Raw genomic sequence first — 18,493 nt, forward strand, 5'->3', positions numbered from 1 at the left:
CAGGTCCCTTAGCTTCGGTCAATAGGTCAGTAAATAGCATAGAGCGCAAAAAGGAGGATCTGACGCGCACAGATTCAAAAATCAACTGGAAGGTTGGATACCGGCGGTAGATATAGCATGTGCCCTAGGCTCGACACAGTGCAGATACATTCTCCCATTGATTGTCATATCGGCCTCCCTGCTCTGTGTCCTGTAAGCCCTGATAAAGATCGCCCCATCTGAAAACGAATACCAGATGAACCAAACTTGCCTTGACCAGAATATACACGGAGAGCGTCTTTGAGTTCGACGGGATCTTCGTGAGCGCCCATCCTGTCAGAGTCTGTGTGTCCAAAAATGCTAAAGCATTCACAATCGCACCCTGGTGGGCTGCGGGCGGTAGAGATCGGTTTGAAGACGTCGTGTCAGGCTTCGCGCAAGGAGGCTTTTTAAATGACGGCCTTCCCATGCAAACTTGTGATCATATGAGTCCTTCTTTGCATCTCGCACATCAGTATGCTTCTCCGTGGAACGAAAATAAAACGCACCTTCACCACAATCTGCCCCGGATCCCCCCAGGATGGGCACCATTTCCATCCGCAGCCGGATCTCCTGCGCCGAGGGTGATGCAGATTCCCAATGCTGGAGCGCAAGGTCCGAGAATCCGTTTCTGGAACCCGCCTCTTGAGTTCTAGTACAGCAGGAACTTTTGGAACGCGATATTGGATCGAGTCACTGCAGGATTGAGGGGTGTGAAAGATGGGCAATGGCTGGACTGAGGAAAACGTGGGGCGGTGGGAGCTGCTGTGGTAAATGCATATGGTTCATTGTGGCATCCTGTATTCGTGGCATCCTGTATTCAGATACTGTTAGCCAAGTTCAATAACTTGAATGCAACAGCGGAAGACGACTTGTGATCCGAGTTGCGGAGGTCGGGCCGGCTCGTCCCGCGCCTTCGTCATCCTCTTTCAACTCTCGACCTTCGATATCTATTTTTCAATGTTCTTTCCAAACCGCTTTTCAGCGCGCCGGTACCTCATCACCCAAATGCCATCTCGGCGGCCAAGCAATTCGGATCTCATGCACTGACAAGCCTTACGAACGCGTATCGAGAACATGGGGTAGTTTCTCTCAATGAGGTGCACTGTAAGTATCATACATTCTACCATGTGGACCCCATTTTGAGCAATTAAGCTTTAGCGTCGCCATTCTTGGTTCGAGTTCTGCAATCATTGCACTCGCCGCTTCATGGACTTTTTGCGGAAACCCACCCTGATGAGCGGTGCAGGAACTTTCGATATTTATGCCACGTCGCACATGCACCAAGAGGCTCTCAGGACGTGTGTATCCCATCATGATCATATATCCAAGGTAGCGCTACCCTCTCCCACTGCTCTCCACGATATCACACGTTTTCGCGCAGATCTACTATCTTACCCAATGCGGTTTGAGGCGTATATTGGCGAGAGGCTCTCACGAAGGGACGAACAGGCCGTGGAACTCGGTGGAGTGTCGGGCCTCGACACTCCAACACTGTGGGATGCATGTTTGGTTGTGTTTGGCAAGGGCTTCGGAGTAGGTACACTGTTTGTAGGCAGACATTCCCATCATCATCATCATCATTCACCTCAAGCATTGCGACCGAGCTCCGAGGAAGCATTCCCATCGGGTCACTCGGCACCTCTCCATCGGTCTCCGAATAATTATGTTAGTGCTCCTTGTTCTTCTGTAAAATTGCAAAGAAAATGTCCAACATAGAGGGAAAATGGGCTCCCCAGTGGCTAAAGGTTTGGAGGTTCGGTTCAGTCTGAACCTGTTCTCCAGAAAATTTCTGGAGCGCGAACCTGAAACTGAACTCGAACTGAACTTTGCGTTCGGTCCAGAAGGTTTCAGGACCGAACTTCGGCAACGCTAGTTGCCGGTGATAGGCGCCCTGAACTCGGAGAATGCTCAACATTACAGCCGTTTTCATAACAATATATGGCAACAGGGATCAGCCAGCTTCAATATCACAGCTAATACCAATATTTGTACACTGCCGATTGATATGCCGAATCTAATTAAAACTATTCCACAATATAATATTGATATCGCCCATTAAATATTTCGTTCTGTCACAATTTCCTATCGGTTATCGCCAAAGTGAAAGCGCCGATTTGGATTGTTTCCCATATGATGTACATCTCGTATCTTCATTGAAATAGGAAACTTTGCGATTGAACTACCATCTCCTACCGAAACCTGCTTCCCTTCTTCTCCTAGTAACATTGGGTCTCAGATCTCAGATCTCATCTCTCAGTGCCCGTTCTGTCTGCCCGATAGCAAGAAGGTTCGCATCACATCGCGTCACCTCATATACCTCTGATGAACACTCTTCAGGTCGCCGCAGGTCCAGCTGTGTGACGCAGCTGGACCTTCTTTCTCAACTCACCAACAAAGACGGTTTTCAAGAAGCTCTTCGTGAAACTTACTGACTCTGAGCGATTGCCTGAGTCACCTGACACCATTCGTGATGGCGAGGAGGCTAAACTACGAGACAAGACAATTCCTTGCATCAAGCGGAAGGTGCAGTGGACTCTCAGGTGGATCTCGGATGAAGAGTCAACATTCGCTCGTCTGGTGGCATTTGCAGCTGACATCTTCTCTGGCTCCATCGCATCCTTCTTCTTGGACGAAGCAGCGAGGACTCATGTATTCTGATATTCCAGGGTTTCAGAGAGGCGGAGCTTAACGCCACTGTAAGATTCTTCGCGATAACACCTAGGGTATATTTCCATGAATGGTCATTGCCACCCTCTCATTCGCTGAGCGCTCACCGGTTTCATAGGTATCACGAAGCCCACTATTCGTCGTCTCGCTCGTTGTGGAGGTGTGAAGCATATTTCTATGTCATGGTACTACTGTTGAAATTTGACGTGTCCAATAATTCACCGTCCCACCGCCAACCCAATCTCGTCAATCCGAAGCATTCCCACATCAGCTCAACCACTGCCTCTATATCAATGGGAAACTGTGCATTGGAGGAGTTGCGTGTTACGTCGCCCGTCCACTCGTCCTCCCTCGCTGATGACGCATGTTCGACAGTTCTTCTTGCCACCACCAACTCAGGCATCGCCAATCCAGATTGTTGCACGTTTGCCGCTGTCTGTCTATCAAATGTTGGAGGAAATACACAGAATGTATGTAGTGTAGGACTGTAGTGGCCTGAACTGCTGCTCCTTGAGGTAAGTATCTGTAAGTAGATAGTACATTTGATGTTAGTAGGTTTTGGTAAAAAGTTTCCTATTTCAATGAATTTAAAGATACGAGGTGTACATTGTACAGGAACCAACATGAATTGGCACTTTCCCTTTGGCGATAACCAATAGGAAATTGCAAGGAAATTGTGACAGTATGAAATATTTGATGGACAATAAAAATATTATATCGTAAAGTAGTTATAATTAGCTTCAGCATATCAATCGGCAGTGTACAAATATCAGTCTTAGCCGTGATATTGAAGCTGGCTGGTCCCTGTTGCCATAACGATAGGCCTAATCTCGACCAAATACACGTACAAGCGGAATCTAAAATTGGACATGTAAGTTGTCGGATGATGACTCTATTTAGTATAACTGTAGATCTATCGTGCTCGTCATCCCTGAAATATATGCTGATTTTTGTGGACATGATTAGAATTCGAGGTCCGACTGTATCTGTAATTTTGAACTTTTGGCCTATCGTTATGAAAACGGCTGTAAAATTCCACTTTCCCCCTCACTTTTCAAGATCAAATTTTTGTGGAGACCAAGTATTACGGTAGGTGGGAGCGCCGCGGTTCAATTTGATTTCTGATTTCTTGGTTGAACCGCGGTGATGGAGCCCTAACCCGAACCTATGTGCAGATTTTGACCCATATAGGAGGTCACGTGACCTACACGTAGAGTATTTGGTTGATTATCTTTTCCATGTACAGATGCATCGCCGCGCGAGGATATACAAGAGGAGACACACACACACACAGATGAGGAGAACGACACATCATGTGAGAAGCAACACACCAGGTAACAATGTGTTGTTCTCAAGTTGTTCTTTGAGATTTCGCTTGGATTTCGCATTTTTGCGCATAAATTCGAAACTCTGCCACAAGTGATGATCGATAATCCCATGTCACTGGTTGTCACCTGTCAACATGTCACGACCGCTTTTTCATCATCACCACCACCGCCATTTGCTTGCCTGTGCCCCAGCCCTCACGGCCTCTTCCTGCCCACCTTGCACCCTCGCTATGACTGACAAGGACCAAGAAAACGGTTGCGGGCCCCTTCAGGTGAGCCCCCACTCTGTTCAGCCCCATATTTGCTAACAGCCCACCACCACCTCCTGCCTCCCCGCCCTGGCGAATGCCCACCAGGGCACTCCTCCCACCTCGCCCCACGTCGGCTGCGTCAACCCGACCACACATACCTCGCTTCAAATGTGACGAGAACCGGCCCACCCCGTGCCATGGCAAACATGACCACCGCCCCTATGTCGACCCCCTCGCAAACGCAACCCTTGGATTATGACTAACCGCCCATGAAAACGCCCGAAGACCCATAAAACTGCCATCTACCCACGCCGATGGAATCGGCCCACAGAATGCCCCTACAGATGGAATCCAGCGCTGAGGCCCATCGATGAGGACCCACACTTGGCAAACCAACAGGGGATACAGCACCTACCGTGCAGCCAGGTGCGTACCCCGTGCCTCCCCACTAACCAGCCCCGAATGACAGTGAAAACGCCGGCACCCTCTGCAATGAGGCCAACACCACGTCCCACTCGACCACGGCCGCCTGGACCACATGTTGACTCCCAGATGCGCCCAAACTTGGCTGTCGACAGTGAGGATTCTTGGTGGTACATTCCGGGGTCTCGGACTCCCTCTCTTATAATTTAAGTATAATTTGATGTACATATAGTAGTTTAAGGAATAAAATTTATAATCCCATTAAATCGTAGATGACTGTCATCACTTCTCCACCTCGGCATGAGCTGAGAAAACTTTTCCTTTTTTTTATCTCATGAAAAGATGTCAAAATCTGCACACAGGTTCGGGTTAGGGCTCCATCACCGCGGTTCAACCCAGAAATCAGAAATCAAATTTCGAAATTGAACCGCAGCACTCCTGCCTACCGTAAAGCATCGTGAAGCTTGAAATTCCGTTGAGGGGAGTGCGGGAATGTGTGAGTGGGACGCGAAGAATTGAGTTTGACAGGCTCATCATATGACTCCAGCTCTGACAGCTCCGCACATCATGGAAAGCAAAAGAATGAAGCGTGGCCGGAAGATGTTCACATCTCCATTTAAGAATTTATCTCCTCTTTTTCACCTCTTCCGCCAATCCGAACCCCGCCCAACTAAAACTCCTCCGCTCTAGCCCCTCGCCTTTACATATCTGTTCTCAACCCCCAACTCGCCAACATGTCGTCAATTGGAGAGATTATTGCAGAGCTAAAGGAACTCACGGCCTATGTGGGCACCATGAGGCTGGTGACAGTGCGTAATACTCCGCCAAATTTGTGCACTCCTCAAACTGACGACCACAGTACTTTGACGGTAGGCTCCTTTGAAGACCCAACCAGCGGGCAAAAACTAACTTTATGCACTTCTGAAACGCAGTCGCTGGAGCAGCGATGTTCTTGTACGACTACTTCTTGGCCATTGGGATGGAGGTAGACCTGGTGTGGTCGTCGAAGTGGAGATTTACGAAGGTCTTGTACATCCTTCAACGATACCTCCCCTTCGTCGATGCAGCTATACTTTGCTTCCTCCGTGAGAGAAATATATATTAAACGCACTACACCTGCTGATTCCTTCCGTTCCAGATCAATTGTCAAGAACGATCAGCCCGTCCACTTGTGACGTGGTCGAGAAGCTCCGGGGTTGTACGTGGAACGGCATTCTTATATTCACCCCACCTCATACCCTTTAGATCTGATCATCACTGGCATTTGTTTATCAGAACGTCTGTCTTAGATTTTCTCTCTCCATTTGGCTCGAATTAACTTATTTCTGTGAAGTGATATTAACCTTACACACGTGGGTGGTGTGGAGGCGTGATGGGCATTTGGGCACCGCTCTATCTATATTGTTCGTCGCCACGGCTGTGAGTAGCTACGTGGTCCAAAGTCTTTTCCTGCGAGGTCTACAATGTAAGAGTTGGCTATGCATAATCCCTTTCATACTTCACGTCCACTTCCCCAGTTACCGACAGACTGTATCCCGAATTTCAAGGTTGTTTCATTATGGGATCTAACCGCATGGTGTACATTAATTGGGTGATTTTGATGATATATGAAGCTGGTAAGATTGCCCAATAACCATTCATGGCACTCCGGTGACCTATAATCTCCTATAGTGATTCTAGTGCTGATGGTTATTCCTGGTGTTAAAACATGTCCATCCTTACTTCTGGATATGATCAACTACCTCATTAGACCTTAGATCGTTGGGGAGAGGATGACAGTTTTCACACAGTTGTGTACCGCGATGATAAGTTGATGACCTCTTTCTATCATCTTACGACTAACGGAACTACCAGGCACGATGTTTTATATCTACCTCTTCAGTAAAAAAAATGACAGACCTACTTTATCTCAATTTTCTCAACCTGACATGTAGTGCTGTCTACGATCAACGTCATCGTAGTCACCACTCTTTCCGTAAGTTTGTTTGTTCGCACTCTGGGGTGGAAAATGAATTGACATGTTGTTTAAGGAAAACTACCTGGACATGCTTTCATCATATGTGTCCCCTTGCTCGGTATGAAGAAGTATCATGAAGCTGATAACCCCTTACACTCAGTGTGGAATGATGCCTCCACTCCATGTTAACAAGTAGGGTTGTTCTTAACATCAGAGATTATGTTAGGAATGCCCGTCCTGCATGGTCAGACGGCCTTACCGATATCCAGGTCAATTCCGGCGTTATTCGACACCGGAAAATGAATTCAACAGACAACTCTGACGATATGATTCCATAACTTGGCTACCACTTTGAAGTGTATATAATAGAGATATCTACTCGATCAGATAACTTTCTCAATTTTCAGCACATACTGGCGTTTCAGCTGGTATTATGGTGAAAAAAGTCTTCGGTATGGCAAAGCACACAAATTACAAAGGGATCGGAAAAGATGGGCCGAATGTATGGGATGCGCATAACGTAAGGATGATTGACGTTGTAGAGAGTACGTCGATGGAAATAGATAGTAGAATGAGTGTTGTTTGACCTCGTAGAGGTGGGTTGGGTACGTGCTGAATGGTAGGTGACGATGACCAGTGAGAGATGGTCGAGAAGAGAGAATTCGGTCTATGGGCGAGGAATTTTGACAAGAGAAGCATGATTACTTTGAGAGACGATACGATTTGCGGGAGGTAGGAGAGTTACATAATGATATGATCTTCTGATGAACATCACGGGCCCAAAATGAGACAGACCACAGTCATGGGCAACTAAGCTTGGACCTGTGCCCTTGCCAGCAGTGTGCGACACTTTTTCCATATACTTATCCCACCCTTGGCTGTAGGCCTATGCCTTATTCCCTGGGATAATGCAGTTTTCCCTATTACTCAGGGAGTGCCTGCACCCAGCTGGGTCTATGCAGGTCATTCTGGTTTCTCATTTTACTGTATTTAGTTGAAATTAGTCTCCCCTTCTGGAATACAGATAATATTTTGTCCTTTCCGTTGTTTTTTTATGCTCCTGTTATTCCAGCATCAGTGGAAATTGATGGATTCATCTTGTATGTCGTGGCCTTAGAAGCAAACAATATCAAACAATCTCCCATTTTGGAGCTCTGATGGTTTTTCGAATCTCCCACTTGTTCCTCCACTATAGAAGTTGAATAAAATATATCAGATATATGTTGACATATTAATGCTTGTTCTTGAACACTTTCCGCCTCCGTCGGGGGGAAGTGATTGATGGATTGGAGGACCAGACCTAGTGTTTGAAAGTTAGGTTAGTTAACCGGAAAATAACCGGAAAATAACCGGATCTAACCGCAACACTAACCTAACCGTGGTTAGGGTTAGTTGATTTCGAAAATGGAATGACCGGTTATTTTGCGGTTAACTAACCGTTAAATAACCGGTTATAACCGGTTATAACCAGCCCTATTATACACCTTCAAAACGCACTTTAGAACGTCAAAAACGCTTAAAATTTGACTAAGTTACGGTCAAATCTCTAAAATATCACTCAAATGTGTAGACTTTCAAGGATAATTGCATAAATATGTCAATTCTTCACCGATTTTAGCGTTCTTGGGCTCGTTTTAAAGCTAGAATATGCAGAAATAATATCTATCAAGATACATATGAGCATATTTGCCTTGTTATAACCGATTCTTTATTTTTCGGTCCTAACCGGTTAGTAACTGCAAATAACCGACCGTAACCGGTTAGTTGCGGTCCGGTTAGGTTATTTTAGGTTTCGGGACAAAGGCTAACCGGTCTCGGTCTCGGTTAGAGCCCCTGGGCACCCAATAACCGGACCTAACCGGACTTTCGAACACTAACCAGACCTTGGATGTCATAGCCTTAGAAATAAACAACTGTAAATAACAAGATATATTCAATGGGGACCAAAAAAACACTAATCCTCGTCGCATTCCGCCAGGGATTCAAGCACAGGGTCAATGCCACACCCAGGGCCTTCATTGGCTTCATCCGTGCTCACTATAGGCGTCCACGGCGTGTCCCACAGGCGTGTAAACCGTGCGTGCAGGGCTCTCTGGATGCTCGCCTGCCGGCTTGCATACGCCCTTACTCCCTCCCCCATTGGCTTATCCAAAGCTTGCCAGCCAGGCTGCCGAGCATCCCACCACGATGCTTTCCACTCCAGGGTTTTCCGAACCCTCCGCATCTCTTCCTTGAGCAAGTGGACTTCTTCTGTCCAGTGCAAGCACCGTGCACGGGCTTTGGCCCATTCAATCCGCACCGCTGGCAATTAATCAGTGGTTGTAAATCCTGTCGTATTGACGGCTGCTTACCTTCATGAAGCACGGCGTCGTCATCATCGCCAACCACCCCTACCGTAGTCCAGATCCATGAAACGGTCTTCTTTCCTTGCCCCAAATCCAGCCGCTCTGCCTTTTGCTTCTTCTTCGACAATGTCCGACCGTCAGGGCCCACTGTGTCACCTGGGATCTCGATGCTGATCTCTCGACCATCTGGCGTTGTCAGATCCCCATGCATCAGCGGCCGCAATTGTTTTTCCCAACTTCCTGGACCCTGTAACGCAAGCAATGCATCTCTCGCCGCCATGTATTTCACTGCCATGGCTTTCGTCTTGTCCTCAAGTCGGTCAAGGGTCTCCTTTGCCCTGGTGTTGGGGTTCTGTCCATGAATGTTGCGGTTGCGGAATCCGATGAAAGACAGCCGCCCACGTTGCAAACTGCGTATCCTGTCCAGGGCGTCGTGACACTGCGCCTCACGCAAATTGACTTCGATTTCGACCAAGTTCGCGTTGCAGTTGTGTTTACAATGGTCGGCAGGAAGCGACGAGGGAAGCCAAAGAAGCTGGAATTTGGCTTCTGATGACCTGCGGTTGGCTTCGGGTAGCGCCTGCTGGGATGCCTCGTCTGTGGCAGCTGGCATGTAGATAGCCTGTAGGTTACGGAACTGCTTGACGTGGTGTAGAAGTAGCAGATGACGGCGCTGCAGCTCATTATCCTGGTTTGTCGTGAGCTCGGCTGAGTGCCTAGAATCCCAAATAATCCGCCGCCTAGATGTTTGTACACAATTAGCATATATATTTAATGAGGAGCAGAATAGATGGCTTACTGAGATTCTTCAACAACCAGGCCCATTGAGATGAACCCTGTAGGCCCGGTATCGTGTAGTTGAGGCACGCCAGCAGTCACCGCGCGCTTTTCTTCCTCAAGAAGCTGTTTTTTCACTTCGGTCTGGGAGGCATCTAAAACCACTCAGTTAAGCATTTACTTGATAAGAGATGGCGATAAAACGTACGGGTTACCACCGAGATGTACGGATTCGGCTTCTTTGGGTCTTTCTCCCACTCTAAGACCATCTTCAACCATTTATCCTCCAGCCCGTTCTCCTTGAGCGATGAACAAAAGTCGTCGAAAATGGCTTGTTGACGTTTTTGTTCAGGTATCGCAAGAGTTAAGCGGCTATGTAAGGTCCTTCCTGAAAATGTAGTCAGCATATAATCGATCATCGAAGCTCCATGAATTACTTACCGAGCGAAACATACTTCCTAAAGTTGTGGTGCTCAAAGTGGTCATCGAGTGTGTCGTGCCGTGACCCGGGACCCATTTCCTTCGTACTATTCACGACAGGTAGTGTTTAAAGGTTCAGTTCAGTCCGGTTTTTTGCCCCGAAAACGCGCAACCGTGGACCGCAACCGGTCCAGGACCAACCCAGATATTGAGGGAACCGAACCGAACCACCTAGGACCGGTCTTTTGCGGTCCATGATACCGGTTCAGACCGATCCAGACCGGTTTTTTTGCATATAATTTATTATACCAATATAAACCATTTGTATCTCAACCATTATTACTCTGAAAAATAAACGGGTTATATAAAATAGTAAAGCATATAAATACGCGTCATTCTACCAATTTTCAAGAGATTTAATGAAGATTTGACATAGCTATGACTGAAACCGAATTACATCTCATAGAGACTCGGGTAAAATATGGATTTGGTTATATCTTTCTCAATTCTTAACCGTTTTTGATGAAACAAAAACCCAATAAAAGGCAATAAACGTGGTTAGAAGGCTATGTAACGCACGTGACCGTTTAACCGGTTGCAACCGATTAAAACCGGTCTTTGAACGGTTTTAAAAGATTTTCGAAATGAGGCAACTGGCAACCAGACCAACCCCAAATTGGGGCAACTGCAACCAAAAAAAAGACCGGACCATGGTCCGGTTCAGTTCGGTCCACCGGTTTTTTGCGGTCCTATGGACTGAACCTTTAAACACTAACGACACGGTTCATCTCGGCCCAGCTCCGTTCAATTCCCTCACCGTCAGTGCGGCCCACACCAGGCTTGAAATTTAGCGAATGGGGCGCCTGGCAAGGCACCTTATGCATGGGGCAGTGACACTTAGGGATGCCCCAGTCGAGCTGTACGTCCGGCGGAATATGTAAACCCTTCGGTAACTTGGGCATTCGTGTTTCGAAGCCAAGCTTGAATTGGCAAGCGATGTCGTAGGAGATGAAAACCGAAGCGACGAGGAGCGGAGCGAGGGCAGATAGTAACACGAAATCCATATTGCAGTACCTAAGTCAGTGGAAATCAGCTCCGGCATATTGGCTCAACTCAAGAGGTACATACCGTTCACCTTTCTGAAGGTCTCCCACGCCCCCAGGGCGAATGATTTCATGTCTAGCGCAGAGGCACATTCCTACGCCGGTTGAGCGTAAACCGGCCGAGAATTGTGTCTCTGCATTTGCCGACATCTTGAAGCCACTGCAGGTGCTAATCTTTAATAAAATCAATACCCGCACAGAGTAAACGAGAGCACTACGTACATCCTTTTGGGTGGCATACTTTAAAATATGTTTTTGGTACGGCGTGTCTTCAGGGAAGTACGCAAACCCTGTATGTAATCCAGGGTCCTTCTTGAGGCTCGAGCACATCAGATTCTTCAAGCGAAAATTCGCGTCCATGGCAATTATGAGCACGTAAAGAAACCTTGAGAAACATTCACTAATCAGCTCGGCTCTACTGAAATAACAGAGATGATGCTTACTTCCATTCTATTCCAACATCTTCCCACTTTTCCGGAAGGTTGACTCCGGGTATCGGGCATGCTGGACAAAGGGTAGCCAGATCCCCGCGAGCTGTACTAGTGATGCCGTGCTTGAAGTTCCCTCGCCCATGGCGCTTCATGAGCTTCAGGTGGCGAAACTCACGAATCATGCGCATGAGGGACTTATATCGAGTCTAACAGACTTGTAAGTGACCGGAATCTTACAATGCATACCAAACTTACCTTAGGAATCTCGAGCTCAGTGTTATCAGTGAGGAACTCGAGGGCCCTGTAGAATTCGTGACCGGAGAGTTTTCCTGACAGCGTAATGACGTGGAAGAGTTCCAGAAGCCGAAATGTTGCGCACGTCTGTGGTTGATGGATTGTCGCGGGAAACCATTCCGCGCGGAGGAGCTGCTACCGATTGGAGATAACCCTTTGGTCGCAGCCACAGAAGTCCACAGCCACGTAGTGGAGGCCATTGGTATGGAGGACTGTGAAGTCCTTGTGGCCAGGCTGGGGTAGCAAGCAAGTCGAATTGATGTGTCCAAGCTGAACTCGCAGCCCCATCGATCTGAGCGAGATCTTCTCAAAAAAAATACCGTTCCACTTCTAAAAGCTAATAAGAACTGAGAAAGTCGGAATGATAGAAACAAACCTGGATGATATGCAAGGGGAGGTGCTCATGACGCTTCAAGCAGCAATCAAGGCACTCTCTCAAATGGCCCATACAATCATCGCAACGGTAGATGCCCCCCCCTGTGCAGCAAGACATACAGTCATCCGTCAACCTGTCTCCCCGTCCCTCTAGCCTCAACATTTCCAACAAATACTCTTCTCGATAACCAGGGTCTTGGGGTGTAGCTCTGGCCCACTCACACAGAGGGGCGTCCTGAACATTGTGAAATTAGTAACAATATGCGGTGGACATGTGAAAACTTACCGAGGTTGGATACCGTTTAGCCGCGACCTTCTCGGCTACAGTTCCCCCTCCCAAATCAAGAGTCGTCTCTTCTACGTTGTCGTATTTGGTACTTGGATTCCACTCATACTGAGGGGATGGACTGCGACGAGCGGCAGATGTAGCTTTTTGTGGAGAAAGAGGGGTTTGAATAATGCGATGTCCACTGTCAGAGATGTGGACAGTCTGAGATTGTGGGATAGATATGTCCTGACGTTCGTCGTCGTCGTCAGAGTCACACACGACAACATAACGTTTGGCCTTGCCCCTGGGCCTTAGTACCTTACCCCTCATGGATGAGAAAAGGTGATATGAACAAAAGACGGCTAGATCAATCTAGATCTATCTATCACGTTATAAGCATTACAAATGGTTTCTAATGTTTAAAGTCACTAATCTAATCAAGTAGCGTTACAAACGGTTTCTAGTTCAAATTACAAACAGTTTGTAAGGCTACAGAGACCGTTCTTTACCTCTCGCATGGAGCCACACATTTCTCTAGGGCCTCCAACGCCGCCAATGCCTCAGGGTCCCATTTCCAAGGTATTTCTAATTTGCTTAGAATCCCCTGCGCTGCCAAGTTCAACTCCAGCACCCAAACAGGTTTCTCGGGCTTTGGACCATCCTCTTTAGTCGCGAAGCTCCCACACATCCAGGAGAGCTTCCTGCGCATCCACTTCGAAGCGGTTCAGCTAGCGTGCGCAACACACAATGAATGAGTGAACTTGCCTTACGACGCGCTTCCCGAATGTATTCCTCGTAAGCTGGGTCATCTTTGAACTCTTCATTGACGAAAACCTCCTCATCTGCAGGCTCAGGAAAGCGAACCACACCAAACAAGCGCGAGACATATAAGCAGTGACTTGGCCCTCCTTGGAAGCAGCAACAAAGCTAGGCAAGAGCTGCTTCAAAACATCTTTTTGCTCCCACTTGCGGTGCCGTTTCGCGGCAGCAATCTCGTCTAACTTGGCTTGGGCAGCGATCTAACGATCGATCTCATGTCAGGGTCCGGTGCCATTTGAAATTCAACACAATCATACCTCACGGCGCCTTTTGCCAAGATTGTTGCCGGTGTCGACGAACTTGGGTTTGTAAGGTTTGGGTTTGAGCGAGCGCTTGGCCATTTGGGATGGACGATGGGGGTTTTCGACAAGGCGAGTCTTGACTACATGCTGAGTCGAACTTTATTTTTGTGGCTTAATAACTATACAGGCGACCTCAGACCAAAATCTGTGGGTTAATCCACATCAGCAATAAACAGACAAGTAGGTAAGTAGGGTCGTTCAGATAGGTACAAAAGAATAAGATTTGACTAGATACAAACTAGATAACCACCTTGGCGCCCTCAGGACAGATCTGATAACCGAAAATGCCGCTGGAACACCAATCTGCGATGTCATCGACGGAACTCATTGCCTGCATATGGATCTCCTCAACAAGGCTCACAACGTGCCTGATGTCGCGGGCTACCATGTCTGCTTTTTTCCAGATGTCTCCGCATCCATAAATTTGCAATATATCTCCGAGCACCCCCTGAACTTCCATCATAAATGCATTCCACTGTTCCTCCATCAACGCGCAGAAGCCCAGGGCCTCTTCAGGGTTGGCGATGCAGTATTGGGCGATCTCGTCGAGATACGTATACAGAGTGCCATGTGTAAGTTTCATAAATTGTTCTTTGGCCTTCTCCATAAGCCACAATGGATCACATCTAACCGTTGAATGTCAGAACTTGATGCTGATAGAAAGCGGAGGAACCGGATGAACGTACCTTTCGGAGACCTTGGCTGTAGTACTGCTATCCTTCCTAACAGTCTGTAGTTTCTTTTTGTATTTACGATGCGATCGGCGATTAATTTGAACTCGATGCCTACATTTGCGGAGGTCAGAATAACAAAAATATCACGAAACATAGAGCTACCCACTTTTCATAGTATTTTTTAGAAGTAGCACGGCATGCGGCAGCCTTCTCTTCAGGTGTCTTGTAGAGCGTAGGACGAGGCATGTCGTGTTGAACGTAGCACAAGACTTGATAGCTGTGCTATTAGGCGCACGTGGTCTGTTCAATTCTTACGACTTTTTCTTTCTACCTCAAGCAATTGGATGATTCATACAAAAGTAAATAGAGGGTTAGAAAGTGGAATCAAGCACCGTTCTAACGATGTAAAAAAAAAAATTAAACTGTGGAGTGCGCCTGTGGCAGGAGCCAAAGTCGCGGAGTTGAGGCAAAGCGCTAACAGGAGTCTTAGATGAAGGCTCGAGTTTCATCTGACTTTTACTCAATCTAATTGTACAGTTAAAAACTTTGAACTATAGGGTGTATTGAAGTAGCATGGGTGCATATCCAAAATATTTAAAGGTGGGGAGGGATATTGAACCGTCAGCGCAATGTTTAATATATGTTTTGACACTTCAAGGAGATTAACCCCTGAACTTCAGCGATGGACAACAAAGTCAACGGAAGTCAAGAGCATTGCACTATCGAGTGTATTGTAACACTGCGAGGGTGTAACTGATATAGGTTAGGGTAGGGATGGATATTAGTGCCGCATTGTAATGTTTGAATTGTGTTTCGAAGTTCGGAGATCAACCACATACGGATTTTCAAATCAAACCTGAGTACTGAGTACTGATGCTTAGAACGAAACAGTGTGGTAGGGGGGGGTGAATGGTGATGATATTTTGGTGCAAAAAACATGTAACAAAATCGACTCGACTACACTACAACTACACTCCTAAGTCAAATACAATGCAAAGTAGAGGTAATTGCCGCATTCATCCTGGCGTGGCCTTCAGCCATACTCGCAACACGACTAAAGACGGCGTGAGAGACACCCGTGACAAGAGGGGATGTATTTTCCCTGTTCCGAATGTGGTTAATAAGGTAATCTTTCGACAGAGGACGTGATAGCATACCAGCCGTTGAATACACCAACGTTGCGGCCGCAAGTGACCACATAAAATGGGCCCTCGGCATTGGCGGCTGGGACATGATATCCGTATGGCAAGGCGTGGAGGTGTGCGGGAGGCAAGGTGGCATTGGCCGGCGCATTCACTGGAAGAGTGTTATAAAGTGGAGCTGCAACAGGTGTGGCTCCAGCGACAACAGCTGCTTGGACTCCCACAGCGTTGGCGGTGGGAGCTGCAAGGTTGGGCGAGGCGATTGCAATGGGAGCTGCTGCGACAACTGGGGTAAGGGAGACGACATTGAGCGGGGTAGTGGCAACTAAGGTGGTAGAGCTGGCAGGGGTGGGGTTTTCGCTGTCACCAAAATCTGAGAGTGAAATGATAGAGGCCGCGCTGGTGTCCGAGAGTTGATTGTCGTCCAAGGCGGCGACTGTGGGAGAAGCGGTAATTATGGAGTCAGGAGATGTGATTGAATTGGTCGATGCGAGATTCGGCGAAGGACTGCTATTGGCAAGTGTTACCAGCGCACGAAGGATCTCTCATGCACCCTCTGAGGTGATGGAAAGACGGGCAAGAACATCTTCAAGGTCTGAGAACCCGTCGCCGTCAGTGTGGGAAGAGAAAGAGGAACGTTCGAAACTTACCGCCTACCGATGATGGGGAACCGATCGGTGCTCCATCATTGGGTAGCTTGGCCATTGGAAAAGTTTTAGCTCGTCAAAGGTTGAGTTGGATGGTAAGCGAATGGGGGGAGTCAGAGAAGGGGATTTGGCGTCGAACGCGCCTTTATCTAGAACGAGAACCCTTCCCACCTATGTAATAAGACGTAAGAGCCGATAATGAGCACGAGCCTCGCGTAGACCCAGATCGATGTAAGTACGTACCAATTTTTTCCCGAACTCTCTCTGCCCCAGAAAGCAAGATGGACGATAATGTTGGCAACATTGACAATGTTGAAGAGTAAGTCTAAAATTTAAAACACTAACGTGATGTTTTGATCTGATATCAAACATCCAGGGTCGATAAAGAAGCACTCTTGCGTGTTTTGAAGCGTAACTGGGCAAAAGGCGCTCGCCTTGCTTTTCTAGAGAGCTACATCGACGACTACAAAACTGTGCTTTTGTTGAAAAAGGCTCCCGGGGTTCTTGACGGCATCGTCAATGCATGGTTCACTCGTTTTCACTGGACAATCCCCCTCTCCGCCGAATCTGATCTGCCCAAGACGACCCTACCTGTCGGTCCTGATGGATGCGAAATCTTATCGAAAGAAAATAAGAAGTTGAAGGCTGAGGTTGTTGAGCGCACACGAACTGTACATATACTCAGGAACACCTTAACATTTGAGTATTGACGGTCATTTCAGTCACTCTACGGCTGGTTCGAGTACCGGTGTAAGAAGACTGTCAAGCTCCCACACTGCGGAGGCAAGGACCCAATGTCCATTCTCGTATCGAGACTCTTGGGTCATGACAGTACCCCACCGAAGCGAAGCGCGCCATGGGAGGCATGGGCCAAGGTGCACTTTCCTGAAATGAAAGCCACCTTCGACGCGGAGTTCAAGCAGAGCGGAAAACCCAAAAACTTACTTGCCTCTGCTCGCAATGAGTTCAAAATGGCGGCATTCAAACGACTCGACGATGCCGAACGCCAGCACTGGGAGGAGATAGTACAGCAGGAACATCTTGAACACAAGAAGCACCTCGAAAATTTGGAGGGAGAGGAGGGGCTGATGGATCCTGAGGCTGCTCAAGAGTATGTACATTTAATTTGACAACGGCTGGCTCGCGCCGACTGATACTCTTCAGAGTTCTTGATCGCCTTCCTAACCTTTTGGGACTGCTCATTCAGATCATAGGAGAGGCGATCGGCATGAACTTGTCGGTGTTGATTGGGGGACCTGAGCCGAAGAAAAAGGGTCAGCTGAACATAATTGGGTACGTTGTGTTTTCATCACGAAACATTCACGCGATTGAGCTTTGACTAGTATCCACCATGGTTGTAACCTCGCACCGTCACCAAAGCTTTGGCCCTTCGCCGAGAAGGAGAAGTGGGATGTCGCTAAGCGAGCGTTTTTGGGTTTTGTTTCGACCTGTTACAGTAAGTCTCCTATCGCATGTTCTTTTGTCATTGCTAACTATCTACAAGCTATGGAACAGCAACGCGCACGGGCACTCATTCCATCCTCTGAACCCCCCACTGCAGGACCATCAACGTCATTCACTTCAGACTCTCCACCTTCATCTACCCCGCCGTCACCCACACCCTTGCCTATGCCCTCTGCCCCGACTTCCCACTCCACGGACTTGAAAACACGACGCAAGCGAAAGGCTGGGAAAAGTACAAAGAATCCGGCAAAGAAGGCAAAGAGGGCACGGATATCAAAGAAGGGGAAGAGCTTGGCAGTTACGTCCAATGGGTCAAATCCATCTGATTCCGGCGCTGAGGAGCCTCCCACCGACGATGAGGAAGACGATGGCAAGAGCAACAACAGCGACGACGGTGACGATGAGAGCGGTGCTGTCGAGGGAGAGGTTCCAGCCCTCAGGACCAGGTCGGGGAGGAGAACTGGCAAGACATCGCATTAAATGCCTCGCATCGATTGGCCTCAGGGGGAGATGGCGGTTGGACGGTTGTGAACAAACACGGGAGGAACGCATTCCTTACCGTGATGGCGACGCTCGTGTGGTGGGCGGAGGGCTTGAAAGATTGCGCTCGAGACCCAGGTTGGGTAGCGGCTGTTGAGGAAGTCATATGGGTATTGGATCAAATGGTTAAAAGGTTTGTCTCTGGTCGTGGATTGTATACAGGAGGAGCTGACAGACAATCCAGCCAAGCCGCGCCCTCAAACTAGTTTACCATTCACACATCGCGTTCTCGAGACCGTCGCTAC

At 47.9% G+C, this 18,493-nt stretch overlaps 8 protein-coding genes across 8 annotated transcripts; 3 read left to right on the forward strand and 5 right to left on the reverse strand.

Annotated features, from left to right (window-relative positions):
• Positions 1–1,113: 1,113 nt before the first annotated feature.
• LACBIDRAFT_335486 (uncharacterized protein) lies at positions 1,114–3,253 on the forward strand (the record flags this gene model as incomplete). The annotated part of the gene is given in 11 exon segments (XM_001890335.1): positions 1,114–1,125; positions 1,180–1,554; positions 1,574–1,686; positions 1,738–1,865; positions 2,184–2,308; positions 2,419–2,544; positions 2,688–2,717; positions 2,807–2,848; positions 2,946–3,122; positions 3,172–3,203; positions 3,244–3,253. 11 exon segments carry the CDS (start codon positions 1,114–1,116, stop codon positions 3,251–3,253), a joined length of 1,170 nt encoding a protein of 389 aa, XP_001890370.1.
• Positions 3,254–3,842: 589 nt separating this feature from the next.
• Positions 3,843–4,866, reverse strand: LACBIDRAFT_335487 (uncharacterized protein; the record flags this gene model as incomplete). The annotated part of the gene is made up of 5 exons (XM_001890349.1): positions 3,843–3,892; positions 4,256–4,401; positions 4,426–4,486; positions 4,532–4,605; positions 4,721–4,866. 5 exons carry the CDS (start codon positions 4,864–4,866, stop codon positions 3,843–3,845), a joined length of 477 nt encoding a protein of 158 aa, XP_001890384.1.
• A 558-nt stretch (positions 4,867–5,424) lies between these two features.
• On the forward strand, positions 5,425–6,447 carry LACBIDRAFT_335488 (uncharacterized protein; the record flags this gene model as incomplete). Its single annotated transcript, XM_001890336.1, has 8 exons — positions 5,425–5,499; positions 5,550–5,559; positions 5,623–5,775; positions 5,829–5,888; positions 6,024–6,109; positions 6,133–6,155; positions 6,218–6,306; positions 6,362–6,447. The coding sequence occupies 8 exons, from the start codon at positions 5,425–5,427 to the stop codon at positions 6,445–6,447; spliced, it is 582 nt and encodes a 193-aa protein (XP_001890371.1).
• A 4,506-nt stretch (positions 6,448–10,953) lies between these two features.
• Positions 10,954–12,990, reverse strand: LACBIDRAFT_318430 (uncharacterized protein; the record flags this gene model as incomplete). The annotated part of the gene is made up of 8 exons (XM_001890350.1): positions 10,954–11,263; positions 11,318–11,466; positions 11,515–11,677; positions 11,736–11,929; positions 11,979–12,149; positions 12,204–12,347; positions 12,394–12,627; positions 12,679–12,990. The coding sequence occupies 8 exons, from the start codon at positions 12,988–12,990 to the stop codon at positions 10,954–10,956; spliced, it is 1,677 nt and encodes a 558-aa protein (XP_001890385.1).
• Positions 12,991–13,278: 288 nt separating this feature from the next.
• LACBIDRAFT_318431 (uncharacterized protein) lies at positions 13,279–13,820 on the reverse strand (the record flags this gene model as incomplete). Its single annotated transcript, XM_001890351.1, has 3 exons — positions 13,279–13,372; positions 13,426–13,679; positions 13,737–13,820. 3 exons carry the CDS (start codon positions 13,818–13,820, stop codon positions 13,279–13,281), a joined length of 432 nt encoding a protein of 143 aa, XP_001890386.1.
• Positions 13,821–14,019: 199 nt separating this feature from the next.
• On the reverse strand, positions 14,020–14,701 carry LACBIDRAFT_318432 (uncharacterized protein; the record flags this gene model as incomplete). Its single annotated transcript, XM_001890352.1, has 3 exons — positions 14,020–14,407; positions 14,468–14,566; positions 14,622–14,701. 3 exons carry the CDS (start codon positions 14,699–14,701, stop codon positions 14,020–14,022), a joined length of 567 nt encoding a protein of 188 aa, XP_001890387.1.
• A 735-nt stretch (positions 14,702–15,436) lies between these two features.
• Positions 15,437–16,302, reverse strand: LACBIDRAFT_335491 (uncharacterized protein; the record flags this gene model as incomplete). Its single annotated transcript, XM_001890353.1, has 4 exons — positions 15,437–15,557; positions 15,613–16,033; positions 16,151–16,192; positions 16,248–16,302. 4 exons carry the CDS (start codon positions 16,300–16,302, stop codon positions 15,437–15,439), a joined length of 639 nt encoding a protein of 212 aa, XP_001890388.1.
• Positions 16,303–16,525: 223 nt separating this feature from the next.
• Positions 16,526–18,188, forward strand: LACBIDRAFT_335492 (uncharacterized protein; the record flags this gene model as incomplete). The annotated part of the gene is made up of 6 exons (XM_001890337.1): positions 16,526–16,563; positions 16,621–16,915; positions 16,967–17,355; positions 17,409–17,537; positions 17,588–17,700; positions 17,749–18,188. The coding sequence occupies 6 exons, from the start codon at positions 16,526–16,528 to the stop codon at positions 18,186–18,188; spliced, it is 1,404 nt and encodes a 467-aa protein (XP_001890372.1).
• Positions 18,189–18,493: the final 305 nt, after the last annotated feature.

This window comes from Laccaria bicolor, genomic scaffold (assembly GCF_000143565.1).
Source record: "Laccaria bicolor S238N-H82 LACBIscaffold_90 genomic scaffold, whole genome shotgun sequence".
Lineage (NCBI taxonomy): Eukaryota > Fungi > Basidiomycota > Agaricomycetes > Agaricales > Hydnangiaceae > Laccaria > Laccaria bicolor.